Source organism: Glycine soja, chromosome 4, assembly GCF_004193775.1.
Source record: "Glycine soja cultivar W05 chromosome 4, ASM419377v2, whole genome shotgun sequence".
Classification (NCBI taxonomy): domain Eukaryota; kingdom Viridiplantae; phylum Streptophyta; class Magnoliopsida; order Fabales; family Fabaceae; genus Glycine; species Glycine soja.
In genome coordinates this window covers 988,056-1,015,539 of record NC_041005.1, presented here as the reverse complement: position 1 = coordinate 1,015,539, position 27,484 = coordinate 988,056, and the positions used below count along the sequence as shown (strand labels likewise).

The window sequence follows — 27,484 nt, the reverse complement described above, 5'->3', positions numbered from 1 at the left end:
TATATATATAACCTGAAATGCACTAAATGATTTTAATAAAATTAAAATTTATTAATACTACAACATATATAAATTAAATCAAATATATATTATTCAAATAATTTTGTTAGAACTTAAACAATCAATTTAAAATTTAATTGAATTTATAGATAAATAAATAAAAAATGATAAATATTATGTGGATATGTTCTTTTTAATTAATATTCAACATTGTTACATGTGATGTGATAAAATATGCATTTTTATAATTTATAAAAAAATAATTTTGATTAATTTAAAAAATTTATAGAAAATCAGATATATTTACAAGATTAGAAAATTAAAGTTAAAAATATAAATGAGGGGAATAATTAGTAGAAGTTTTACGTAAAAAAATATTTTTTTTTGTGTCGGTTGTAATGAAAGGACTTCCATGTAACGAAACAAAATTAAAAAGGAAATTTCATACTTTTTATAAATAGAAGGGATTGGATTTTTAAAGAGTGGGTGCATGATTAACCAAATGTAGATTTTTTTTCAAATACTATTTCTAAGATTTGATTTTTAATTTAATTATAATAATTACTAATGTGAACAATTTTAAACTTAAATTATAAATTACCTTTACATAACTACCAAAAATATTATCATTATATAAGCCATTATTAGCGAAAATACACTGATTGAATAAGATGTAACACGAAATTAAAAAGTATAAAAACATATTTACACATTCCTTTCAACGATTATGATTATATTGAAAGAGAGCGTAAAGAAAACTTAAATTAATTGTGATTAAATTTGAATTTTAATCGGAGGCTGAAAAATGTAACTGGATCTGCATCCTATAAGAGTAGAAAGCATTAGCAACTCGTGCGTTTAAAGAGCGAGCAGCATTTTCCTTCTTCAGCGCTGATTCATTTATAAACTTGAACAGAGATCTCATCTCACTTCTCAGAGATTCTCACCAGTGATTGGTGATGGCTCAGCCGCTTGTGAAGAAAGACGATGACCGCGACGACGAAGGTGCACTTCTTCTCCTTTCGTAATTCGATCCGCTTTCTCTCTCATTCGCGCTTTGCATTTTTGTTTCTCTCCGTTGCCGGATCAATCTCTTTCGCTTTCAGATCCGCGTTTCATTTCCATTTCCGAATGCTACAGTAGGGTTCGCCTAGTTAGATATCTCAATTCTCAACGTCCTTGTATTGGATCTTATGTTCCTCCCCTCCGACTTCCCTTACTCTCTCTCTCTCGTTTTATTCCTTTTCGTTTGTGAATACTTGAATTGATCATTCGCAATGCTGATCGTGGAATAAGTTTCCGGTGGTTACTTGATAGTGCTAGATTTTTTTAGCTCTTTGTTGCGATTTTCTTTTTTCTTTGGTCCCGAGTCAGGGTAATACCTATTAGTATTGATATAATTGCGAATTCATTGTATGTTACGATACTAATTGTGATGTGAATGTGATTTTGGTTGTCGAGCAGCTGACTATTCCCCCTTTCTTGGAATTGAAAAGGGGTCTGTTCTTCAGGAGGCCAGGGTTTTTAATGACCCTCAACTAGATGCTAGGAGATGTTCACAGGTTTGTGTCGTCAATGAGAGGATGTGTGTGTTTTCATCTAGTTTCTGTAAATGATTCAGTGGTTGAATTCTTGTGCTGCTTGTTTTGTTATCTTGTTTCCAGGTTATTACAAAACTCCTATACCTACTGAATCAGGGAGAGACGTTTACAAAGGTATAGAATGATATCCATCACCGTGCTTATTTGTGGAATTGTCTTAGAGACACCTATTAATTCCTTTTTGGGTAATTTTATTTTTGCTAGGTTGAAGCCACAGAAGTTTTCTTTGCTGTGACTAAGCTTTTCCAGTCTAAAGATACGGGATTAAGGAGAATGGTCTACCTGATGATAAAGGAGATCTCTCCCTCTGCAGATGAGGTTTCATTTTCTTATGCAACTTTTCTTTTATTTTAGATTCATGCGTATGGTATGTGATCTTTATTACTAACTTGGATTATAAATATTCTATCTCTTTAATTTTTAAATAGGTTATCATCGTCACAAGCTCTCTCATGAAGGATATGAACAGCAAGATTGATATGTACCGAGCAAATGCCATTCGAGTGCTGTGTTGTATCACTGACGGAACCCTCCTTTCACAAATTGAGAGGTATTTAAAACAAGCCATTGTAGATAAAAATCCAGTTGTTGCAAGTGCTGCTCTAGTTAGTGGCATTCATCTACTCCAGGTAATAGTCATACTAATTTCCTTTTGTAATCTGTATATATCCTCATATTCATTACGCTGATTGCTTATTACAGACAAATCCTGAAATTGTAAAAAGATGGAGCAATGAGGTTCAGGAAGCTGTTCAATCAAGAGCAGCCCTTGTACAATTTCATGCACTGGGTTTGCTGCATCAGGTATGCTTCCAAAATTATTTGGTTCTGTACAGGGTTTTTGGTGTATTAAAGCACCTCAAAACTTTGTCATCATTCTAGGGTCATTTAGTGTATCAAAGTTTGTGTGCTGGCTTGTATCTTTGTACTGCCAGTGCATTTTCTTGAATGGTCACTACACTTAATGGCTTATCACAGCCAAGCATCATAAATGAAGATGTCTTCATTCTTTCCTATTACAACTTCCACCAATTAAGTACTTTTCTTTCAGAGTATGACTATTTGAGTTTATGTGGGTGTTGAATTTGACTATACAAAGAGAAAGCTAAACTTCTTGAATTTAACTCATAGTTATACTTCTAGCTTCAACTTCAGCATCAATTTATAAGTGGCGTTTCTTTTAGTATAATGAAAAGTTTTCAAGGTAGAGTATTTGTTCAGATCTCTGTATTGCATTGTTGTTGAAGTTAGCTAAGTTTTGGATGCATTGAACCTCATGTTGGTAAATAAGTGGAAAGTTACCTGCATTGATTGTATACTTCTGTAAATTTTGGCACCATCCAACTCTTTACATGTCTAATGTAATTATCTTGTAGAGTTACAGTTCAAGCCGGACTATGATGGAGAATTATATGCATTAATCTCTATTCCTTTAAAGCCATCTTATAAACTTCTTACTGCACGTCATTTTATGTTTGCCTTCTTGGAAGCCTACTTTCCTTATCATACAAAACACAAGTATAAATTCTAAAGAGAGTTAGTGGTACATGGTGATTTGACCCATTCCAGATACGACAGAATGACCGGCTAGCAGTTAGCAAGCTGGTTACCAGCTTGACCAGGGGAACTGTTCGCTCACCTTTAGCGCAGTGCCTTTTGATCCGTTACACAAGTCAGGTGTGTTTCCTTTCATGTGTGCTTTATTACTGGAATGATATTTATTTTCTTAATCTGTATCTTCCATCATATATGTAGGTTATTCATGAATCAGGCCATACACAGTCAGGGGAACGCCCCTTCTATGATTATCTTGAGAGTTGCCTTCGCCACAAGTCCGACATGGTGATTTTTGAAGCTGCCAGGGCAATAACAGAGCTCAATGGTGTAACAAGCCGAGAATTAACTCCAGCGATTACTGTTCTTCAGCTATTCTTAAGTTCGACTAAGCCAGTCTTGAGATTTGCTGCTGTCCGCACCTTGAACAAGGTAAGTCAGGCTTTAATTACTCAAATATCACTAAAGTAATTTTTATGCTGTCGTAGAATGTGAAATAAAGAATATTTGACATGCCTCTCAAGTCTCACACCTCGCTGCCATTGGAATGAGTATTTTGATTTTTTCCTTCTAAGATTTGGAGTTGATAGAAAATCAAGACTTTCGCTGTTCCCTAAATATTCGAATGAGATTTGCCATGGTCAAACATGTCACGGTTTTTAATCATTAAGTGTGTCTTGAAACTTGACAGGTGGCAATGACGCATCCAATGGCAGTCACCAACTGCAACATTGATATGGAAAGTTTAATCTCTGACCAGAACAGAAGCATTGCTACCCTCGCTATTACTACACTTTTGAAAACAGGAAATGAATCTAGTGTGGATCGTCTTATGAAGCAGATCACAAATTTCATGTCTGATATTGCTGATGAGTTCAAAATTGTTGTTGTTGAAGCAATAAGATCATTGTGCCTGAAGTTTCCTTTAAAATATCGATCTCTGTATGTGTCCCTGAATATAGTTTTTGACTCCCCATACGCCTTATGTTGCATATTTATTTCCTAAAGGAATGTTTTATGCTGATGGTTTGTATTCTGCTATTATTTTCAGGATGAATTTCCTGAGTAATATTCTTAGGGAGGAAGGTGGTTTTGATTACAAGAAGGCAATTGTAGATTCAATTGTGATTCTCATTAGAGATATCCCTAATGCAAAGGAAGCTGGGTTGCTTCATCTTTGTGAGTTCATAGAAGATTGTGAGTTCACTTATTTGTCCACACAGGTATTACTTCCGACTTGTGCTTGTGCTTCATTATTCACTGTTTGTGCATTTCTTTTGTCTGGAATTCTACATCTTGGTTGTTAACGATTTTGTTCCCCTTGTACTGTAGATACTTCACTTCCTGGGAATTGAAGGACCAAAAACATCAGACCCGAGCAAATATATCCGTTACATTTATAATAGAGTACATCTTGAGAATGCAATTGTTAGGGCCAGTGCTGTGAGCACACTGGCAAAATTTGGTGCTGCTGTTGATGCGCTAAAGGTTTTACTTGATTATATTTGCAGTGGTTTTCTCTAAAATTTATATAACATTTTTGGGGATATTTGGTGTCTACTTAAAATCTCATACTTTACTCTTTCAGCCCCGCATATTTGTTCTGCTAAAGCGATGCCTTTTTGACAGTGATGATGAGGTGAATCTCTTTACCGTGTTTTAATGTATTATGTGGCATTTCTATAAAAATGTGGCTTGAGATGCATTAGTTGTGTGGGTTTTTTTGTACATCTTTAGTATTAGTTGCATGAACCTGTGAGTGTAAAATTTTAATTTTGAATTGTTTAAATCTTTCAAATATATGCATGTTTGTCTACAAATCAAAAGATTTTAAATACTTAAAACTATGAATGACATCCCCTGTTTGATACTTGGCCAAATATCAGCAATTAGTTAGAATAGCCTGAATAAATTGTCTACCGTATCGACACTCAACATTTAGTCAGTTAGAACAGTGGACATAGTATAGAATATGAGGGAAATAATAAAGGGGAGGTTTTAGACTTGCTTGGAGAGGGAGAGAAAGAATATGTGGGAATTAGAAAGACAGTTCCATGGTTCTGTATCATGCTGATACTGGTAAAGTCTGTTTCTGCAATAAAATCAATCTGTCCACCCCACTGCTGCTCCAATTTTACCCCCCCAAGGGTAGTTTTTTCACTTCTGGGTATTTTTAAAATTATTAACCTCTTTAATACATATTTGGTATTTTGATTTCTGTGCAGGTTCGTGATAGGGCAACACTTTACCTGAACACACTTGGAGGTGATGGTTCAGTTGTTGAGACTGATAAAGATGTAAAGGACTTCCTGTTTGGGCCATTTGATGTCCCACTTGTCAATCTGGAGACTAGTTTGAAAAATTATGTGAGTCTTCCTCTGCATCTTTCTTGCTTACAAATAGTTTATCATCTCATGTGTTTAATATGAATGTAGGAGCCTTCAGAAGAAGCTTTTGACATTAACTCTGTGCCTAAGGAGGTCAAGTTCCAGCCTCTTGCAGAAAAGAAAGCCCCTGGTAAAAAGCCAACTGGTTTGGGTGCTCCCCCAAGTGGTCCCCCATCAACTGCAGATGCATATGAGAGGATGCTTTCAACCATTCCAGAGTGTGCAAACTTTGGGAAGCTTTTCAAGGTTCTTTCACTTGATTCTGCTCCGACAATTCTATATTTTATGTAGTTCTTTTCTATATCTAAAATGTATTTTTTTTTACCAGTCCTCAGCACCTGTGGAGCTCACTGAAGCTGAGACAGAATATGCAGTTAATGTCATTAAACACATTTTTGATAGGCATGTTGTGTTCCAGTACAACTGCACAAACACGATACCAGAGCAATTGTTGGAAGATGTAATGAATATTATAGATGCTTCAAATTTTTCATAAAATAATCCAACTCCAAGGTCTTTGTAATTATTTTTCTCTATTACAGGTTATTGTGACTGTGGATGCTTCAGATGCAGATGAATTCTCAGAGGTGTTCTCCAAGCCTCTCAGGTCTCTTCCTTATGATTCACCTGGACAGACTTTTGTGGCATTTGAGAAGCCAGAGGGAGTGCCAACAGTTGGAAAATTTTCTAACGTTCTGAAATTTATTATTAAAGAGGTATTATCCTCTTTATTTTTGTGAAGCTTTCTGGTTTTTTTATTATTTGATATCATGATTATGTTTATATTATAATTCAAGCTTGAAGCTTGTTTTTATTTTTTTCATTTAGGGAATTTGTGGAAAATAATCTATAATATTTTTGTAGCAATCTCATCTCTAGATAAACTGAATCTTCTTCAGGTTGACCCAACCACGGGTGAGGCTGAAGATGACGGTGTTGAAGATGAATACCAGCTGGAGGATCTGGAGATTGTTGCAGCAGATTATGTGTTGAAAGTGGGGGTGTCTAATTTTAGGAATGCATGGGAAAGCTTGGGCCCTGATTTTGAGCGTGTGGATGAGTATGGTCTTGGTCCTAGAGAGAGTTTGGCTGAAGCTGTAAATACTGTTATCAACCTACTTGGCTTGGAGCCTTGTGAGGTAAGCTGATGATGTCAATTGCTGCTTTGATAAACTCTCTTTTGAGATCATTTTATTTAACTTGTATATTGCACGTGTTGCGTACAAAGGTTGCACAAAGTGTTTTACACAAACATTTCAACCTATGACCTCCTGTTAACTGCCTTAAACCCTCACCACTGACCACTATTAGTGCCTAATTTAATTAAACTGATTATGAGAAAGCAAGTTGATCTCACAATTTTTATAGTTTGGTTGTTCTACTTGTTAGATGCTGTTACAAATTCATTTTCTATACAATATTTAGTCAAAAGCTTAAACCGAAAGTTGGAGTGCTCATAGATAATTTTGTGCATTACTTGTTAGATGCTGTTACAAATTCATTTTCTATACAAGATTTAGTCAAAGCATAAACTGAAAGTTGAGTGTTCATAGATGATTTTATGTAAATGATTAATAAAAGATGGAAATACAGTTGGTGGATATAAAGAATGTAATGTTCGTACACGAAGCCTAATTGCCACTCACCCCTGTTCATTAGAAAGATTTGAAAGCTAACTTTCTGACATAGCCAAACACCAGCCTCAAGGTCGTCCGTGCATGTATATAAGGACGCAGTTGTATGTGCAGAGAACCTAAATGAGGAGTGATTCGTAGGTGCTTCTATTACTCCATGACACTAGAATCTCACCTCATGTTGACACTTGGCTTGTAGACTCGCCATGAGTCATTTCTCACTCCATGAGCACCTGACAAATTCTAAAAGAAAAGAGTATATTATCCTTGGTGTATGCTTTTCTGTTATTTACTGGTATCATCTGGGAAGGTGACATGTTTTTTATAATTTTTATTTGCTGATTGTGTGCAGGGCACAGAGGAGGTTCCACCCAATTCAAGATCACACACATGCTTATTGTCGGGTGTATTCACAGGGAATATAAAGGTGCTTGTACGGTTGTCTTTTGGACTTGATGGTCCAAAGGATATTGCAATGAAATTGTCTGTCAGATCTGAGGACGAAACTGTCAGCGATACCATTCATGAGATTGTGGCAAGCGGCTAGTCCATGAGTCAAGAAATATTGACTCAATTGGGCCCCTTTTTTGGTTAATGAAATTGGAGTTTAGCAGGCATATAGATGTTGACGTTTGTAAAGAATTTCAAAATTGCCCTTCTTCACTCACTGCATTCTTGTTAGACTAGCAACGATGCTGCAAGTATCGCGTCGGGTTTACTGCGGTACACTTCCTCAGAATGATACTTCATTTTTCGGTGTAGTCAATGTAAGATGAATTTTGGGGATTTAACTTAAATCAATGTTTGTGTCCTCAATGAATTGGATATTTGTTGAACAGCAATTGATAAGTACAGAAGACATGTTTCTTAACCTGGTCCAGATTTACGCGTTTTTGTATTATGATGACGACGAGGACATGGCTATTTTTGACTTTTTTTTTTTTTATCGAGAGAAGGTTTTGTTTGATTTAGCATTTAAAACATATAGAAGTCATTACTTTTTAAATAATAGAAATTATGCTCAAGGTTTCCAAATGTGATTTCTTTAGTCATATTATGTCATAAATTTAATAAATTTTAGAGATTAATTTTGCAAATCATGCTAGATACTAATTTAACTTCAATTTGACCAGCGAATCTTTCAATATACTACTTTGACTTTTGGCTTTTCCTTTAATTAGGTTTTAAAGTCGAATGATACAGAATAAATTGAAAGACAAGATGGATTCAAATTAAATGGAACAAAAATATTATTCTGTTATTTGAATATTTTAAAAAAATAGAATAAAACTAATATTTCCTTCTATCGCTTGGAAAAAGACTAAATAGAATATATTATATTTTTTTAATTTTCATATTATTCTTATTCTACATCCTTCCTTAAAAAATAATTTTTTGAAAAATAAAATTTTCTAAGAAAATTACTTTTAAAAATGGTTACAAAAAATATTCACAAGTAACGTTTTGTAAGAATAAATTTCTCTTTAATAAATACCCTGGATTATGTTTTGTAATAAAATACTATTTACAATAAAAATAATGTTTTAAAAGATTTATCACTTTAAATTTATTTTTAATACCCTGGATAATGTTTTTAAAATGTTTTATTTTAAAAATATCACTTTAACATTACTTTTAAAAATAATTTTTAAAAAGATATAAGCAGTATTTACAATCAAATTATTTTACTTTAACTCAAATCTAAAATCAATTATTTAAACTGAACCAAATAATAGGAATTTTTATTCCGAAGCTATTTGAAAATATTTCTTGCCATTAATTTTTGTCGTAACCCGTTCAAGTAATGAGTGGAGACAGATGGTAAGAATTGTATTAATTTGGGGAAATATCATTGACAATTGATTGAGGGAGCGTGAAGGAATACTAACTGGGAACAACTATGCATCATGCATGTCAAAATATCAAAGCATTGGAATCGGAACCATAAGCGGTGTGTGCGTGTGGAACATGGGCATGCATTGTGATCAAGGACATTCGACATTATAATGAAACGAATCTCTAGGAAAAAAATAATAATTAGAAAAGCAATTACATAGTAAGAAGAAAATTGAACAAAAATAAGGACAGTCGTATCTCATTCTTTTATAAGGTGTATAGAAGAAATGGGAGATGTAAAAAACAGAGAAGGAAATGAAGACGCGAAGAAGAAATGAGAGGTGCCACATAATCCAAAGACACCTATTTATGTGTAGGAAAAAATTAATACGAAAAACATAATCAATTTCATAATTCGGAAGTTTTGGCTTCATCAAGTGCACCCCATATTATATAAGGAAAATAAAAGAGTTAAGTAATGAAGGCTCTCATCCTCTTGCCTTATATTTTATCTTCATTTTTCCAAATAACTTCACCTTCAACTCTTTTTCATCACTAATCCAAAAATCCTTTTTCACTTCAAATATCCTAGACCGCCAAAAAAGGAAAAAAAAAAACTCCACAAGAAGATTCAATAATGTAATTGTCGTTCTCATGTATAAATATTTCAAGCAAAATCTATCGTCTGGTTCGCTATTTATAAGGTTATGAACATTAAGTTTTTCACTTTTTAACTCGACGACCTCAGCAAACTCATTTAGCTCCCTTTGTCTGTCACTCCATCATTCTTCACTGCGGTTTGAGGCAGGTGAAGTAGGTCGATCTTACTAAGTTGTAATGTCTTCAAATAAAATTGGTGTGACAAGAAAGTAAACAGTCCTTCATTTTGGTTCAAGATACAGGTATCAAAGCGATGAGTACAATGGAAAAACTACTAGATCACATACACGGACCAATAGGTACGGGGAGAAAAAAACCGCCGCACTAGTTCCATTGTTAAAGGCTATATATAGCCTTTGGCTTCCAATTTTTCTTCACATTCACCATCGAAAGCATCGCTATTGGGTTGTACTGAACCACAATACAGTGAAAGGAGAGGCCTAGACAAAGGTGGTAAAAAAAAGACTTTGCCTCCCTTAAGGGCTCAATTCACCCTCCTATACCCTCCAAAAGCCCATATCTGCAAGAAGCAAATAATTATGTCAAACTAACACCTAGATTTTCCAAGTGAGAAAAGGCACACGGGAAACACCATATCCCATGAATTTAACCAATAATTTCCACATAAATTAATACTCAAGGATACGATTGATACGATATCCACTGATTATTGCTGCCAGTGTCAAGACAATATTGGTAAAAGAAAAAGTTTCATCAACATCGCTAATTAAGCAGCCAATACCAGTGGTTAAATGATAAGGACCACAGGATGATGAAAAATGTGATTCCAGCACAAGAAAATCGTCTTGTTCAAGGATTTTACCATTGCCTAAGAATAAGTCCTAAAGCAATCAAGTTTTGAACTTCATCTCAATACATGTTTTCTATAAGCTCCTATGTGATCTGTCAATTTATTGTGTTTTCTGGCTTAAATCCTAATTCTTTTTTTTTTAACATTAGAAATAAATGAAAGATTGTAAGCCAACAAGACAAATATAATTATCCAAGTGACTTTAAAGAACATGAAAAAAATCAACCAACATAGAAGCTAACCTCCAAAATTGGTATATCTTCTATGTGTCACACACATAACCCATAAGCTTCTAAATCAAGCCAAAATGCATGCTCACCTTTAAGTTTGTATCCCAACTTCCTGTACACAAGGCACTTCCATCAGCTGACAAACCTAAACAGCTGATCCTGCCCTCATGAGTATTTTGAAGAGATCCTAAATTCAAGACCACCTGCAATAAAACGAAGAAACAGGTGTTGTTAATCGTAGTGCATGTTTGGATATGAATGGTCACAAAAGTAGCAATAGATATAAGTACATGAACAAGTACAAATTAATGAGGCAAAAAGCAACGTCTAAAAAGAAATTTGTTTCTGGTCAGTTCTCTCCTTTTCTTTGAGTGTGTGTGCACACAACATGCATGAGTGTCAACTGCTGGAAGTCAAAGATTTCATATAGTGCCGCTCTGCACAATTTAATCCAAGTTGGAACTCTTTTTCAACTTCCTTTGCCTTGCCTTTTTTCCAAAATAAGAAAAACCTCAATCAATCACTTCAAAACATTCATATTGACTCTTTTTTACTGACCCGCAAAGCAAGGTCGTGTATTAGGTAATGTCTTTAGACAAAGAAGCCAAACCTCTCAAAACCATAAGATCCAATATTCTGACATTCATAATAACTAGACCTAATTGAGTTACCTATAAAACAAAAAACACAACACCCAATTCAAGGAGCCAATTTTGTGACATCTACCACAGTTCTTAGATATAGTAACATGTAAAGGAAAATAACTGCTCCACACCCCAAGGCATTGATATTGATATGAAAATAAGCCTAAATTAATAATTTGGTCTTTATTTACATATGACATCATTTTTGTTTTAATCCTTAATGAAAAAATTCTACATTTTGATCCTTACATGAAATTTTTTTTTACCAATCAGTCATTATCATTTGCTGAAGTCATAACAGTGTTAATTTTTGCTGAGTTGGCAAGGTAACTTGAAAAGTTAGTTCCTATACCTGACACTGCTTTTCATTTTAATCCCTACACGCAAACACTCTATACTTCGTTTTGGCCTCTGCATTAATACAAAATAAAAAAAATCTCTACATACTGAATCTTTGATGCCTACATAAAAAGACAACTCGGCAAAATCTACCAGCATTATAACTTCAGCAAATGGTAGAAACTGACTTGTAAATGTTTTTTAATGTAAGAACCAAACCATATTGTTTTTTTAATGAAGGAACTACAACAAGAAATGGTGTTATATGTAGGGAAGAAATTATTAATTTAACCAAATAAGAATTTCATAAAGTTACAGGCACCAATTTTTAAGCAAGATAAACACCTTTTGAACCTATTATGATTTTGCAGGGTAGAGTACACCCTCAATTACTCTTTCTACACAAAATCACCACATGCTGAAATATTGAAAATCTATTGAACAAGAAACAAAGTGAAACAAAAACAAATCCCCATATTATATGTAAAGTAAAACCAAATTAACCAATTTATTATTAGGAATTAAAGACGATGTTTAATAAATTTGTTCCCCCATTCAAGGCAAATCCTCATTATCAGAAACATCATTTACCTATTTCTTTTATTATGTAAGTAAAACAATTCACACTAAAAATAAGCAATTGTATATGTTTGGTTAAAAAGTGAAGCTGGATTTAACCAAGGAACCAGGCTGTGAGCAGAAAGAAAGAGCCCTACTGTTTTTTACATTACAATAAAGCACCAGTTTACCTTTGCCAACAAAGTGTCCCAAACATAGCAATCACCATTTGTATATCCAGCAAAAAGAAGTCTTCCAGACATGGAGAATGCAATGGAGGTCACATGTGCAGCTTCATTGTCCCCATGTTGCCGATGATATACTTGTAGTTGGTGGCCGGTCCTAATGTCAAACAATCGGCAAGTTCCATCATCTGAGCCAGTTCCAAATCTATTTCCATCAGGAAAGAATTTGACAGTATTAACATCCCCCTGGTGCCCATGAAATGTCTGCACTGCTCGGCTTGCCACACGAGTGTCCCACAATCGGGCAGTTGAATCACAAGAACCAGATACAAACATTCTAGAGTTGGATCCATTAATGGAAATGCTGAGGGTGGGAAAAGCAAAAACATTTTCTTAGAAAATAATTAAGACTAAACAAATAATATTCAACTGAATCATGTTTTAGATAATACTGCAATTAAATCAACTTGAAGTGCACGTCATCCAACAGATTATTTGACAATGCAGAGGAACATGAGTATTCTATATGATATGAAGATGCTATGGATCAATATTAACCAGTGTGTTGACTGCCATTTAGATTTCATAATCTTATTAGTGTGTGTGTGCAGATTTTAGGAAACAGATTAAGCATTTATGCAGTTGCTTTGCATCTTGAAGCCGAAGGGACCATTCAGTTGCAAATAAGCTGTAAGTGTTCAAGAAATGAAAAACAATAAGTATTGGCTCAAATTAATCCAGTAATCTCCTATCATACCTAAGTACATCTGCAGTATGTCCAGACTGAAATTCACCACCAAAAACAGATGTTCTAAGGCCAGTAGTAATATCCCATAAAACACATGTCTGATCACCAGAACCAGTAATCAAGTGAGTATCTTCATCTGGAACATACTGACAAGAGGAAACATAACCTTTATGTCCACTAAGCATCCGTGAAACGGCTAGATTCCCATCCCTGTCAGTGGGGGAATTAAGATTAAAAAGGGAGCAAACACTGTCAAGGCCCCCACATGCAACAGATTGACCGGTTGGGGAGAAAGCACAGGTCATGACCCACGCACAGGGAAGCTTTATGGCATGTGTTTTCTGGCTTGTTAGAGCATTCCACACTATCAGTCTCCCATCTTGGGATGCACTAACAATTCGATTCTTTTCTGAAGTCCAATCCAATGAGTACACCTACAAATTCAAATGAATACATAGTAAATAATACTGTTTCTCCATGTTAACCTGGAGCGAAGAAGCAATTGGAGAAGTACACAATTCGATTCTTTTCAGACTTAATGAGTCCAAAAACCAACAATTATTATTTTCTATTTAAAAATTCTAACTATTTTACCCTCTTAACATTATAGTTACCAAGTTAGATGGCTATTTTTTAACAGTTGTCAACAAGGTGCTTGTTTCTTGTCTGTATGAAAAATGGCACACCTATAGTGCCAACGCAAGCCTCAACCAGCATGGCTTGCTAATTCCCCCTTCTGGGATAAATTATTAGCTAGTCCAGGACCACCACCAATCCAAGTCCCAACCAATATCTTCGTGACACATGGTTAAGACTTTCAACTTACAAGGAAAAAATAATAACACTTAACTATATGTCACATGGCGATCCAGGTTCACCTGATAATTTTTCCTCTTTTATCGCTTGGCCACGTTGCTTTACATGCTCCTCTTGCTGCTTTTTACTACACCTCCCTTGGTTTCAATGAAATTTATTGGCAAGCACGTGGCAGTGGATGTGGTGTAAACATACAATGCAAAATTTATTGAGTCGCATTAAAGATCAAGACATAATAATCAACGCATTATTTCATTTTGAGCCGCAAATGTTGGCACAGGGCCCAACGAAGGTTGGTTTTAGCAGAAGTGCCTAGTCCCCCACAATGTGACAAACCATGGTTTGAATCTTGGCAAGGAGAGGTGCTCATGTTTAGTGTCTAACAGTGTATTGAACCAAATTTTCTCCAAAAAAAGATTCCTGTAAACATTGGTGTACAGCTTTGCTTATAGTAACAAAACGACAATGCTTTTTACCTTAATATCATTTTTCATTTACAACTGTACCCTCCAGGATTTGGACCAACCTCTTTGAGCCGAGTTAATGCCAATCTCCTAGGCTGACCTAGTTGGACCAAGGGAGAGGGAGTGGTCGCACTAGATATCCCTCCAAGATGCAAGTAACCGCTCCCTCCTTTGCTTATAGTGAGTTTGGATATCTCCTAGAATCAATTCTAACACCCAAAACCATGGCGAAAAATTGAAAAAGTTGAAGCAACTATTTGTTGTTTTGGCCTTGAATTGAAAGCTAATCCACACACACACACTTATTGATTAATTCCCCTAACATCCAAATGGATAGGCATTCGGCAGAAGCAGAACACAACACAAAGTTGAATGGACTGATAATCATAATAGAAGATCTTGAGACTGATAGCGTGAGGGTTACGTGACTAGAACAGAAACAAGTTAACAACCTTGCACGGGATTCAATTTTAATCGCTGACCTAATTCATTTTGAATTCCTAAGGCTTTGCACAAGCACCTAAATGAAAAGTTGAATAAGTTACAGTGAAGGAATGCGAACGGATGAGAAGGTAATCCCCGTAAATAATAAAACAAAATAGTGAATTGAATACCTTTCCCGCATGACCCTGGAGAGTTCTACAACAAACGAGATCGGTGGGACCAAAGGTGACAGGGGATCTTCCTTGAGACCTGGCGTAGCCAGCAACTATATATATAACAGAAAGAAAAAGAAAGTTCGTGAGTTCAGAGAAAGAGAGATCTAAGACGAAACTGTGCAGTGCACTTACTATCTGTATCGAGCAATGAAAGACGCCTCTCCTTCAAGCGCTCCCTGAGACTGTTGACGGTTTCCGTCGCCGCCAAGTGACGCTCCTTCAGCTCCGTAACGGACATGTTAGGTCTTCCTCTGCTTCAATTAACAATCTTCTCTTCTCTTCTATTCTACTACATGTTCCGCTGCATGCACCATGCTTCCTAAATAAATTCAATTGTAAGACCAAGAACAACAACAATGAGAAACAGTACGCCGGGCCCACTTTAGGAAAAATAATTTAAATATCTGTATTCTTTTTTTTTTTATGTATTCACTTTAAACCATAGATAAATAAACTCCCGCTTTACATATTTCTTTATTTTAAAGAAAAAAAAATTATTAAAAATATGTGTGATGTTTCTTTAGCATTAATATCCCTGTACTCGGTAGGATGGACAGAAATTTATAGGAAAAAAATCAACGAAATAAACTATAGGAATTAAAATTTAAAAAACTTAATATATAGGATTCAAAATATAATAAAAAAATTATAAAAGAAAAAATAATATTTAAGTCCTAAAAAATAACTCTTATGCGTCATCAACGCCATATCATTCAAATAGGAGTACTAATTTGAATATAATCTTTTAACATGAGACATTAATTATTCGACATTATCACTTATTTATAGTTTTGATTAATTTTTATATGGTACATAATTAAAATTTTCAATTTAAAAAAATAATAAAGGTTAACTATATATTTTATATAAAGATTGACAGGAACTATGAATGTTTGGTGGTGTTAAACTACATAATAAATCTTCTAATACATCTTTTTAACACAATTTTTATTATTAATAAAAATTTATTAAAAAGTATAAAATTATAAGTAAAACCTACCAATTTTGTACACAATCTTCTAGTATGTCTTCCTAACACAACCTTTTTCATTTGACTATGCTTGTAAAAAGACCCCTGTTAAATTACAAGCAAGCTTCTTCTGTATATAAAAACCAAATTAAATGGCTCTCTTAAAAAAAATTAATGAAATATATTGAGTGATCAAAATTATTTTAAAAAATTGATATTAATATTGTAGTAGATAAATATAGTAGACCTAATGCGAATTCTAAAATCACTCTCTAAAATCAGAAGCAGAATTGATCAAAGCATCCACACGAGTTTCCTTCACAATAAATATGACAAATGCGAATTCTCATGAAAGAGCTCATCAATCTCCTGATCTCCCTAATCACTCTCCACCCGATATCATTGCTAGTTGAATTACTATGCAAACACTTCAAAAAAAAAAAAGAAGATAAATTTAATAGTATAAAAGAGCGGAGTTTTATCTAAATAAAATTTCGTTTTTTAACATGTCTAGTTTAATTATAAGTTTTTTACCATTCTATTTTGACCCCCAGTTAGTGAAAAAGTACTAATTCCATCCCTGCCTGCTCAAGATATATATGCAAGAACCTGCATGCATGCTAGATATATAACGTTGCAGTACATAAGATGAAAACGTTGAACTCGAATCCAAAGCTACTGCATGCTGTCATCAACTTTACCTAATTTCGTAGCTTGAAAAAGACAATTGCTGTGCTGGGCCAGTCTCAAACCAAGTGATCGAGTGCCTCACCTAATTCCACTATGTAAATACAGTAACGAATTTTCCGTACCTTACTTTTATTTTGTAGAAGATGCGATTGATGACATTGTTTGATTTCAAATCTTCCTCTGATCAGAGGTTGTTGGTTAGACGATTTTATTTCAAATCTTCCATTAATTTCCAAATGGTTTTTAATTTCTTTAGACCTTCACCACAACGTAGTCAATATGTAATTAATGTCCTAGCTAGCCTGCAGAATCTGGATCAGGTATATACGCATGAGCTTTCCATTTCACTCCCATTGCTGCAAGAGAAAGCATCAAATTAACTCATTTAACTGAATTTTTCCATAGTTAAGGAACTCATTAATGTTTCTTTTTCAAGCGTTGCCATAGCAAATCACGAACCCATGCAGTTTGAGGGTCCAGCAATGATCCTTTAATTTGTTATCTGGGTCATATATATTAATATTATCAATCAGTGTGATTTGAACAAGAACAAGATTGATAGAATATGTTGTATTATTCCAATCTTCAGCTTCGTTTGAATCAAAATCTGGCATTTTTATCTTAGGACCACTTGTCGAGGCCAAGTCACCCTCACAGTCATATTTGCTGCTGGACCTCGCGAACCTGTCTGTATTCACGGTTAGCAGCATATAAAAAAACAATTAAAAAATTACAAACTTTTTAAAATTTAAAATTTCCGTTGCCGGGAATCGAACCCGGGTCTCCTGGGTGAAAGCCAGATATCCTAACCGCTGGACGACAACGGATAACTGAACTTACAGTCGATGATTTTATATAAATACAAAGTAATCAATATCATCTAGCTCCATTCCAAACCTTTTACTAAAGGTATTCCCAATCCCATTTTGTTACTTTCAAATATAACATTAAATTCAAATCAATTAATTTTTTATGGTTTGACTTGGTTTAATTTCATAATTTTTTATTTTTTTAATCTATTATCATAATTTAAATCTATCAACTAAATTTATATAATTATTATATATGTTATATAATTTTAAAAATAAATTTTATTTAACATATTTTAAATAAAAATTATTATCTTCTATTTAGTATTAATATAAAACAATATTATAAACTCTTTTTGTAACATAATAATAGTGCTTCACTCTTGATATTTAAGATTATTAGTACATCCTTTTTAATATGTGAAAGTAAAATATATATATATATATATATATATATATTAATTATAAAACAAATGAAAACTAATAAATTATTCAATAGTTATTATTAATTATGACAATAAAAATTAATATAATTATAATATGTGATTTATTTGATTTGGTTCAAATTTTTATAATAATTAAAAATTGAAGCAAACCATAAAAGATATACAATTTTTTAGATTTTTTATTTTTGTGATTTTCAATTTAAATTATTTTTTATTATTTTTTAATTGATTTAGTGGTTTACAAATGATTTAGACTGGTTTTGAAGACCCTATCTTTTAGTTTCAGCTTCTACAATCTCTTGTCACAACGTCACCGAGATTTGTTTCGATAGATTACAACACAATTTATCAATTTCTCATAAGGAATATTGTATCCGTTGTCACTACTGCATCTTTGCAAGAAACCTCGCGATATTTACAGCACAGCATCTATACAAGATCATAAACAACGGTTTAGGAGAAAAATTTACTATATTCCAAAATTCTAAAAATAACTAATTGTAATATTAACATAGTTAGTACTCCTTCAGCCTTCTTGGTTGTACAAAGGAGGATCACATTTCAATTTTTTTACGTAATTGTGCATTCGTCGAGATTGTGAGACTATGTATTCTTTTTATCTTCTTTATCAGTTTTCACTCTTGAGGTGTCTCTTGGATATCAATCGATGTCCCTATGCTATCAGTCAAGCATCTCATTATGCACGTCATCAATCTTTAGCGGGTAAATAACCTTAAATGTCGATAATATGTGTTTCGGGATCTCGAAGCAATAGAAAAATTAAATATGATAAACCCTTGTAAGAATATTAGATTCGTAAGTTGCAACGCACTCCTGTGTAAACTCTAATGTTTGACCTAAAAGAATAAATTACACTTTACACTTAAATATTTTTGGACTATATCTCCTTACACAAAAACATGAGGACAATAACTTAATAATCAAACAAAATCATCTTATCTTTCTATTGCTTAACTTTCACTAGCTAATGAATAACTAGTTAAAATCCAAGCATAACTTGATATTTAATATTTCAATCATCAAGATTATCTTAAAAAGGTGTTTATTTCATGTCATTTATTAGATAGTTATGAAAATATATTTTATTCTCAAAAAAACACATTTTCATGTCTTCATAGTTTTATTCCAACAAGAGAAGGTAGAAAGTTATATTTTTATATATATAATGAAAATAAAATTTATTGAATAGAAATCCTAAAATACTCTCGTTACCTAGCAATACTCACTGTTCAACTACCTTTGTATATTTACTACCACATGCAAAGTAATGCCATTTTTCATGTAGCGGGTTTTTTTTATATTTTGGGGGTAATTTTTTTCAAAAAAAAAATTATGAAGAAATGGTTAAGTCGTGTACGGCATAATCGCTTTTGGAACTATATGGCCGAAAGAATATTTAACATTTAAAAAATGGGAGGGATTGGAATCGTAAAATTAAAGAAAACAATTGTGGATTGCCACACTAAAAAGTGGATATCATACACAACCAGAATCGGAATGCCTCTACAATTAAAGCTATATAAAATCGAAAGCCTATAACTAAAAGAGGGCAGAGTATAAGCCCTTATTCATTAATTTAATTCTAAAGATACACCTCTCTATCAACAAAATTTATTAGTTAACATCATCAAGCTAAAGCCTCTGTTTTCAGGTGCTCCCACCAGTGTAAATGCAAGCATTGTAACCTACGAAGAGGAGGAAATCGAGTTAGACAACCGACAATTATGCGATAGGAACTCACAGCATCATCTCCTTGCCATGCCATCGATTAGAAACCAGAACAACTGCCATAAAGCACAAAGCTAAAAGCCTATATTATATAATTCAATTTCCAATCATTTTCCACCAAACAAACGTCACCTAAAATATCAAAAGCTATAGTCTTTTGACATAGACCCAATATATAAAGATGACTTCTAGGTTGGAACTGTGACTTTAAGTGATCTACTATGAAGCAGTGTTTTGTGGCATGTGGTTGGTTTTTGTGTTTTCTAATTTTTCCAACCAGTCACCTTTAAAAAAAAACGTATATGTTGACAAGTATAACCTTAATGAAAAATTGTGTTGTGACCTTTATGCCCTCAATGTTAGCCCGGAAAAGAACAGTTGTTGTTGGATTACCTAGAACCTATTATTTAATTTTTACTTATTAAAATTATTTTATAGGCCCTCTATCAAAATATAAAGAATAGTACTACTTTTGCCAAATGGCTTTTGGTAACTTAAGCATCACACGTTTTTGCCAGCAAAGAATGTTATCTTTTCTCCCGATTCTATTCCCATCAAAATATAAAGAATATTACTACTTTTAACTATCAACTTATTCCCATCAAATGGCTATTGTTTTTGCCAGCAAAGACAATGTCTATCCAGTTGCACTTCTAATGGCTAGTTTTTCATTTTGGATTAAGCCTGAATGATTAAACAATTGTATCATTAAAATAAAAGAATAAGGGTTAGCAACACATTTTGTAATTTCTAATAAATTTTAATCAACAATAGAGAGTGACATTTAGAAAACTTACTTGGATTTTGGGATGTGAGTGTTGCTGATTGAGAGAAATCACAGTTCCATTGATTTTTGCCAGAAGTTTGGTAGTATAGATTCATGGAATATGCAGCATGGGATGCTACTGTGTTAGGCTCAAAACAAGCGCCTCCTGGTTGAATTGGCCCGCAATCTATACCTTGGCTACAGGCGTAGTCAATATTGGCCTGCAACTGAGCATCAGAAACTCCAGCTTTGGGTATACACCATCCAGCAGTTTTAGGTGCTGGAGTTGTTGGACTAGTTGATGGAGTCTGCGGACACACAAATAAGGCTACATTACTACATGTTACCAAAAATCATTCAAATATCTTATGAACCTTTTAAGACAGACATTCAAATAGTAGTAGCATTTTCCTCACCTGCTGGCTAGACTTGGTTAATCCAACGTCGTACGACACGGTGCGATCAGTTTTGAACATACCAAATGCACGCTCAGATCCTGGGCCTTGTTTGAGATCCTCATCATAGAGTGCAAAAATGTAAGTGTCCACAGACTTCCCAGGCATCAAAGGTGTCCCAACCAATGATCTAAGATGAGAAATCAGGTTCCCGTTATAGGCCTTTGCATTTTCAACACTGGGTCCCAATTCGTTGCTGTCACCACGTGAGGGCCATCCAGTCTCAGCAACCACAATCTCCACGTCCTGGAATCCCATGGCACTCAAAGCAGAATGTACAGCATCAACCTGCTCAAACATTCAAAACCCAAAATACAAAAGATTTACGCCACTATTAAAGGCCTTCCATTTTTATTTAATTAGCACCATAATGCATGTGTGCACCTACCAAATTTTGCTATTTGAATTTGAGGCCACTAAAGACTAGAGTTTGGGTTAAATTAGTTATTGCATATGCTTAAATCAAAAGGGCAATTGGACCTAGTGGTAGGTTGTTGGGAGAACAAAGTTATTCCCAGACATTGAAATTTTTTCTTAATTTTTATTCCATGAGATCAAAAAAAGAAAAAAAAAGGACAAGGGTTTACCTACCAATCTACCATATTCACTCACTCACTGTGACCCATTTTCTTTATCTACTATGCCCAACAATTATTGAAACTTTGGAAGGACTTGGTTTTGTGATCACATTATGCGTAGCCAGCCTGTCTCCAATAAAAGTGTGAGTGAGGGTATGCACTATTATTACTCAACTACACACAGATAAGAATGAATCCACTCTTATTTTGAGTTATGACAAATGACACCGGGGTAAAAATCCAGAATCCTCCTCAAAATTTTCTTTGCTTAGACATATCAAGTCATACATATTTCCTACTAACGCAAATCTATTATTGACAATTGTACACAATCTTACATACGTATTAGTAACTACGTCTACTTTCTAGTTTAACACGGAAAGTTCAAATCATCTAAACTCTACTGAAACATACTTCCCGATAAAATAACTCAAAATAACAATAATAATTTAATTTATAAAATAATTATTAAATGGTTAAATATTGTGAATCAACTTGTTGTATAAACAACATTACTCTCTCGTTGCAGCAGCACGGAAAAAATTTAAATGGTTAAACAACCTATTAAGTCATGCATGTAGCCCAATCAAATGACTTTCAATTTGAAAATTGGAAAGTAATCGCCATCATCATATTATATTAATCATCGCTACATTAATAACAGGAAGAAAAAAAAAACAAGCTGAGCAAAATGATCACGTCATTGGATAAAAAATATAAATTTGTGTCACCGTAACTTCAAGAATCAAGATTCAACACCTTTGTGGAGACCCAAGTCTTACAAAAATATTCAATTCCTCCCATCATCCATACATTTTAACATTAATTTGTGTAAGCGTAACGGTTTAAAGTTAATTTTATTAAAATAAATTCTAGTTAACTTTAAGACAAATGGTAGTAGCAGCATTTAGCGCCGAAAAATACGCGAAAGTGAAATTAGCATGGATTATTAACTATTAACTGTACTAATAAAAAATAATATTAAAATATATGTATAAGTACATGTTTAACCTTTAGGAGATGATTGATTATTTTTTTAAATATATGTATAAGTACATGTTTAACCTTTAGGAGGTGATTGATTGGGGGAGAAATTTTGAATTTCTTGCAAATCTTGGGTTCAAAATTTTACTTTTTCATGTTTAATATTCGTTCTAAAAAAATAAAATTCCTGATAAATAATATTTTTTGAAAATGATTTTTTATAAGTTTTTCACAAAAATTTTCCTATTAAGGAAGTGTGAATCTTAATTTTTTGAATTTAATTTTTTTATTACAATAAAAATATCAAATTATTCTTATTGATGTAATAAATAACTAAAATAATTAATAAGAATATCACGTAACATAATTTCCGAATATAAAAAAACTTTTTCCCTATCCGACGCTACCTTAATTCTTTTTTATAAATGTGAAGGCTGTGAAAGACAAGCTTATCAATGTATTTGGTTAGATTTTAAATCATGAACATATCATGAAATCAAAGGGCGAATACTGTAGCCACGTGGGTGGAATGTAGAAAGTAGAAAGTAGAAAACAGAGGATGCTTGTCTTTAGTTGACTCCCACGTCAACTTTGTCATTAAAAAATTATTATTACTAAAACCGAAGACACAGAGAAACATTGCTACTGACCTGAGCATCGAACATGTTGGTGTAAAGCTTCCCGTTGCCCGAGTCGACCCGGCCCGAGTTGGGCTGGAAGAGGCAAAACGCCAGCGTTTCAGGTCTCGGGTCGCTCTGGTAAGCGAAAAACGGGTACGGGTTGATCGTGAACGGCGATTTGTTGTCCTTGAGTAGCGCCAGCAGCTGTTTGAGCGTGTCTTGCAGCGCCGGGTTGAACAACCCGGACGAGGGCGGGTCCGACTGAGTCAACACGGCCATCGAGTGCACTGTGGAGACCTTGATCTTGCCGCCGAGCGAGGCCGCGCCGAGGGCATTTTGGACATTTCGCATCGCCGGGACGAGCTGCGACTTAAGACCCTGGTCGGCTAAGGTCAAAATCTCGTTTCCGACGGTGATCAGAGTGATGTTGCTCGCCGGGTAGTAGGGCAAGACGTTCGCGTTAACCCACTGGGTGGCCGCGTTGGGATCGCCGGCGAGACTCGCAATGTCGCCGTTGGAGGCGCCGATGACGATTCCGATGCCGGAGTTGGCGAGGGCCTTGATGATGGCGGGATCGGCGCCGTAGAGACGGACTTTTCCGATGGTGGTGGATTTGAGGAGGCTGGCCGTGTCCTCCGGCGCCGGAAGGTTGTCGGCGACCTGGCCGTAGTTTACTCCGATGAAAGATTGGGACTCTGCAAGAACAAGAAGCGAAGAAGAAGTTAATGAAATCGAGATGGAGAGAAACAGTTATGGTTTCACTTTTCCGGGAAAAGTAAGATAGCTTTTGTTGAAAGCAAGAAACATAAAAAGGTAACAGTAACAGTGACGGTTGCAAAAAGAAAAAAGAGAGGGAATTGAAGTAACCAGCGAGGGAGAGGGCGATGGCCAATAGAAAAAGGGAGAGGAGAATTGAAGAATTCGAAGGTGTATTAGCCATTGCTTTTGGTTACTCCAAAAACTAATCTTGAAGTGAAGAAGAATAGATGATCCCTTCTTATAAAGAGGAGCTAGAAAGGGAAAAGCAAAACCGACAAAATAAAATAACAAGAGTAGAGGCATGCATTAGAATTGTAACGGTAGAAACACATTAGCTGGATTGTTTGGTTTGGGTCCTCGTAGATGTTGTCCTTGTCAATTCCTGAGTTTCCTCCATTTTACGTAGACCCACTCGTGTATGCTTATATTAATACCTTTCATAAATTTAACGACCCGATTCAAAACTTTCAACCAAACATTTGTGGAAAAAGCTGCTTTAGAAATTTCTTACTCAATACAATTCCACTATTTTGTTTTTGGGTATTGACGCCAGAGGATAAATGACTAACCTTGAAATAACTTTGAAATTGCTTAGATAGTGTGTTTTTTGTTGATCCAGACGTTTTAGAAGACTGTACGGATGCCATGGACAAAATGCTGACATGCAAAATGTATTATTATATGGCTCAAGTCATTAACAATAATTGGGGTATATAAATGTATTTTACCTTACTCTCCGGTGTAGCTTGAGTTATACAAGGTTATTTAATTAGGATAAGATATAATCATTTCTTTATTTTTATGATTCCAGAAGAAATATGATATGATAGGGTAAGATATGATTGAATTATATCCCTTAATATTTTAGATATAAAATTAAGATATCCTCTATGTTCAAATGAGACTCAGTCAAATGCTCATTTGTTCTTTTCTTGCAGGAAATCTCTCCAAGTTTAGGTTCACATTCGTGATTTGACTCATTTCCGTTGGCGTTTCACTTCTTTACAGCGCATTACTGACTCTTTAATTAGGGGCAGATCCACATCAGGTGTTCAAGGAAAATTTCATTGTCTGGCTATAAAAATTACAGCCTGCTGCATCTGACTGTCTAGGAACAAACTGATTTTTGAAGATTATCAATTTTCTATAATAGAGGTTATTAACAAGATTAAGTTTCTTATGTATAGACAAGTGCACCTGTTGCATTTGTTTTAACATCTTGATATATGTCTTCTTGTATTAGGGAGACTTTTGATTTTCTCTAGCCGCGGGATATGCCCCGTTTATTGTTGTATCATTTTGGGTTTAATATAATTTATATTTTTTCCAAGATATTAATAGTAATACGGATATTATCTATGCTATGGGTGAGTCAATCAGGTCAACTCATTAGAGTTCAACTTAATAAAATCCAAATTGTACACCTATGCTATATCAAAATATTGGACTCAATCTTTGGGTCGACCATTTATGGTACAACTCCCCGTATCAAACACAATAGTGCTTAGAGGCTAAAAAATCCTAAGGTCATAATTTGGACTCGATCCAATGGAAATCGAAGGGTATATATATACTAGTACTCCATGCATTGCACAACATATTCAAGCACTGCAATCAAGAGTAAATGGAGAAAACGAGTGTAAAGTGTAAATAAATTACCAGAGGGAAGAGATGAAGGTAGTGGTGAGGAGGATGAGAAGGAGGAGCAGAGGAGTGTAAGCAGATACTGGAGCCTTTTTCACAAGTGGAATCCGTTGTTAATTGTTTCTTCGATCTTTCAGTTATGAATCTCTGCATCATCCTACTATATATTCTTGTTTAGTTTATAAAAAGAGAAGCTGAGTGAGTGATTCTGGTTGAGAAGGATACAAAGAGGGATGATGATGTGTAGTTTCAATGTTCATCGAATGTGTGGCGACGAGGACTTAAGGACCATTTTCAATTACTGATAATAATGCAGCAGAATATAAGTAGTGATTAGCACAAATTACCAACAACAATTATTGATTGATATTAATTAAGCATATCACAACAGTGGCAACCACTGTACACCAACCTTTTTAAATAAGAAAATACACCAAGGGGCATTTATGGAATTTTTAAAAAATGTTGGGTGCACCAGCAATCATGCTGGGTGCACCTAGCATCAGCCCTTTACTCAACTTAAGCATTGAGTTAATCAAGTCAGTCTACCGAACTTGGCCCATGTCGAGACTTCTAATCAACATCCACATTTGATGTGAATAATGGAATGCATGGACCTTTCTGAAAGGGCATTACTTTCTTTAACAAAATTGAATTGATTTCACGTTGAGTGTTCACGACCAGTTCATTAAGTGAGTCAAAGTCAAGGACATGGAAACTCAGTAATGAGATAACTTGCCTTATTGTGTATTTATTAAAAATTCTTGTGTCATGATCGACAATATATTTGATTTTTCATTGACACAAATTTTCGAACATATGCAAAGAAGCATCTTATATTTCTAGATAAACGTGTAATAAAGTACTTTTCAATGGAACATTAAACATAACAGGAACAACTCCATTACTTGCTTTTTAATTAGGTAACCGTATATAGAGAAAAAAATCATATCACCATTGGAGTGTGATCTAACAGTCAAATTTTATGAACTACTTACAGTTGAAAAGCAGTTGTAATGGGCCAGTTCAAATGAGCCCATTGTGTATGGTTTGCAATAGAAAGGTAGTGGTCATTTTTCTTTACAACAAATTACACTGAGATTTCCTGAGTTTAAGATTTATTATACGCCTTTTTCTTACTCATTTTTGCATTTATCTGACTTATTTTTATTAATTAATCAATAAAAATTACCATCATGAATTTATATTTTGTCTTATAAAAAAACACTATGATTTTATAAACATTCGTATTTAAATTTTTATACTAAAGAACATAGCACAATTTTGATTTTAACGGAAAATTTTCAATTTAAAAAAGTTAGCTAAAATAAATTTATTTTATTTTTAAATATCACACACACACACCCACACACAATGAAATAAAAATAAATACTATTGTAATCAATTTACTATCATTTCAAAATTATTCCATTAATCTTAAAATAAGCAGTTACTTAATTATATAAAATGAAAAAATACACTATTTTTCGTAAATTATTTCATACACAAATTCCAAATACATTGGTAGATTGAAACAACTGTTGACTTTTGTGAAAGTATTCTGTATGCAGAAGACTGTTCTTTGGACTTGTTTTTACGGAAGCAAATACAAAATGCAGATGCCACTGTGAATCTACCGACACGTTCCTTTCAGTTAGCAAATATGATTATATGAAACCTCCTTTTCTTATACGAGAGTTTTTATGGGGACTCAATAATTTAAGAGATTTTAATATTATTAATTTTTTAATCAATCAAATTACATGTTATCTTTTTAATAATTTTTTGTTTTTTTAAAATTAGTCCTTGATTATTTTTTTAAAAATATTAAAATTGTAACCTTTTTAAATTAGAAAATATAATTAAAGATAATTTTAGAAGTCTAAAT

At 34.0% G+C, this 27,484-nt stretch overlaps 3 protein-coding genes and 1 non-coding gene across 4 annotated transcripts; 1 reads left to right on the top strand and 3 right to left on the bottom strand.

Annotated features, from left to right (window-relative positions):
* The first annotated feature begins 810 nt into the window (after positions 1-810).
* On the top strand, positions 811-8,047 carry LOC114408471 (coatomer subunit gamma-like). The gene is made up of 18 exons (XM_028371520.1): positions 811-1,005; positions 1,465-1,562; positions 1,665-1,715; positions 1,806-1,919; positions 2,030-2,230; positions 2,304-2,405; positions 3,171-3,278; positions 3,357-3,587; positions 3,847-4,097; positions 4,207-4,378; positions 4,488-4,643; positions 4,744-4,794; positions 5,381-5,521; positions 5,591-5,788; positions 5,871-6,002; positions 6,085-6,258; positions 6,442-6,681; positions 7,529-8,047. The coding sequence occupies exons 1-18, from the start codon at positions 960-962 to the stop codon at positions 7,721-7,723; spliced, it is 2,661 nt and encodes an 886-aa protein (XP_028227321.1). The 5' UTR covers positions 811-959; the 3' UTR covers positions 7,724-8,047.
* Positions 8,048-9,642: 1,595 nt separating this feature from the next.
* LOC114408470 (guanine nucleotide-binding protein subunit beta-2-like) lies at positions 9,643-15,474 on the bottom strand. Its single transcript, XM_028371519.1, has 6 exons — positions 15,259-15,474; positions 15,082-15,176; positions 13,197-13,621; positions 12,446-12,803; positions 10,803-10,916; positions 9,643-10,192 (listed from the first exon to the last, which is right to left on the bottom strand). Exons 1-6 carry the CDS (start codon positions 15,362-15,364, stop codon positions 10,157-10,159), a joined length of 1,134 nt encoding a protein of 377 aa, XP_028227320.1. The 5' UTR covers positions 15,365-15,474; the 3' UTR covers positions 9,643-10,156.
* Positions 15,475-17,541: 2,067 nt separating this feature from the next.
* TRNAE-UUC lies at positions 17,542-17,613 on the bottom strand. Its single transcript has one exon. It is a non-coding gene; the product is annotated as a tRNA-Glu (tRNA).
* A 1,878-nt stretch (positions 17,614-19,491) lies between these two features.
* LOC114408468 (glucan endo-1,3-beta-D-glucosidase-like) lies at positions 19,492-24,236 on the bottom strand. Its single transcript, XM_028371517.1, has 5 exons — positions 24,061-24,236; positions 23,224-23,888; positions 20,973-21,299; positions 20,588-20,864; positions 19,492-19,747 (listed from the first exon to the last, which is right to left on the bottom strand). The coding sequence occupies exons 1-5, from the start codon at positions 24,131-24,133 to the stop codon at positions 19,710-19,712; spliced, it is 1,380 nt and encodes a 459-aa protein (XP_028227318.1). The 5' UTR covers positions 24,134-24,236; the 3' UTR covers positions 19,492-19,709.
* Positions 24,237-27,484: the final 3,248 nt, after the last annotated feature.

Bases quoted from the DNA above. Each gene is read 5' to 3' on its own strand.
- LOC114408468 (XM_028371517.1), bottom strand. From the start codon at position 24,133: ATGGCTAATACACCTTCGAATTCTTCAATTCTCCTCTCCCTTTTTCTA. The intron at 23,889-24,060 runs GTTACTTCAATT...TTGTTCTTGCAG, and splicing joins CATCGCCCTCTCCCTCGCTG to AGTCCCAATCTTTCATCGGA. The intron at 21,300-23,223 runs GTCAGTAGCAAT...ATGTTTGAGCAG, and splicing joins CCAACATGTTCGATGCTCAG to GTTGATGCTGTACATTCTGC.
- LOC114408470 (XM_028371519.1), bottom strand. From the start codon at position 15,364: ATGTCCGTTACGGAGCTGAAGGAGCGTCACTTGGCGGCGACGGAAACC. The intron at 15,177-15,258 runs GTAAGTGCACTG...TTATATATATAG, and splicing joins TTCATTGCTCGATACAGATA to TTGCTGGCTACGCCAGGTCT. The intron at 10,193-10,802 runs GTGAGCATGCAT...TGCTTCTTGCAG, and splicing joins GTTGGGATACAAACTTAAAG to ATATGGGCTTTTGGAGGGTA.
- LOC114408471 (XM_028371520.1), top strand. From the start codon at position 960: ATGGCTCAGCCGCTTGTGAAGAAAGACGATGACCGCGACGACGAAG. The intron at 1,716-1,805 runs GTATAGAATGAT...TATTTTTGCTAG, and splicing joins AGGGAGAGACGTTTACAAAG to GTTGAAGCCACAGAAGTTTT. The intron at 4,379-4,487 runs GTATTACTTCCG...CTTGTACTGTAG, and splicing joins TCACTTATTTGTCCACACAG to ATACTTCACTTCCTGGGAAT.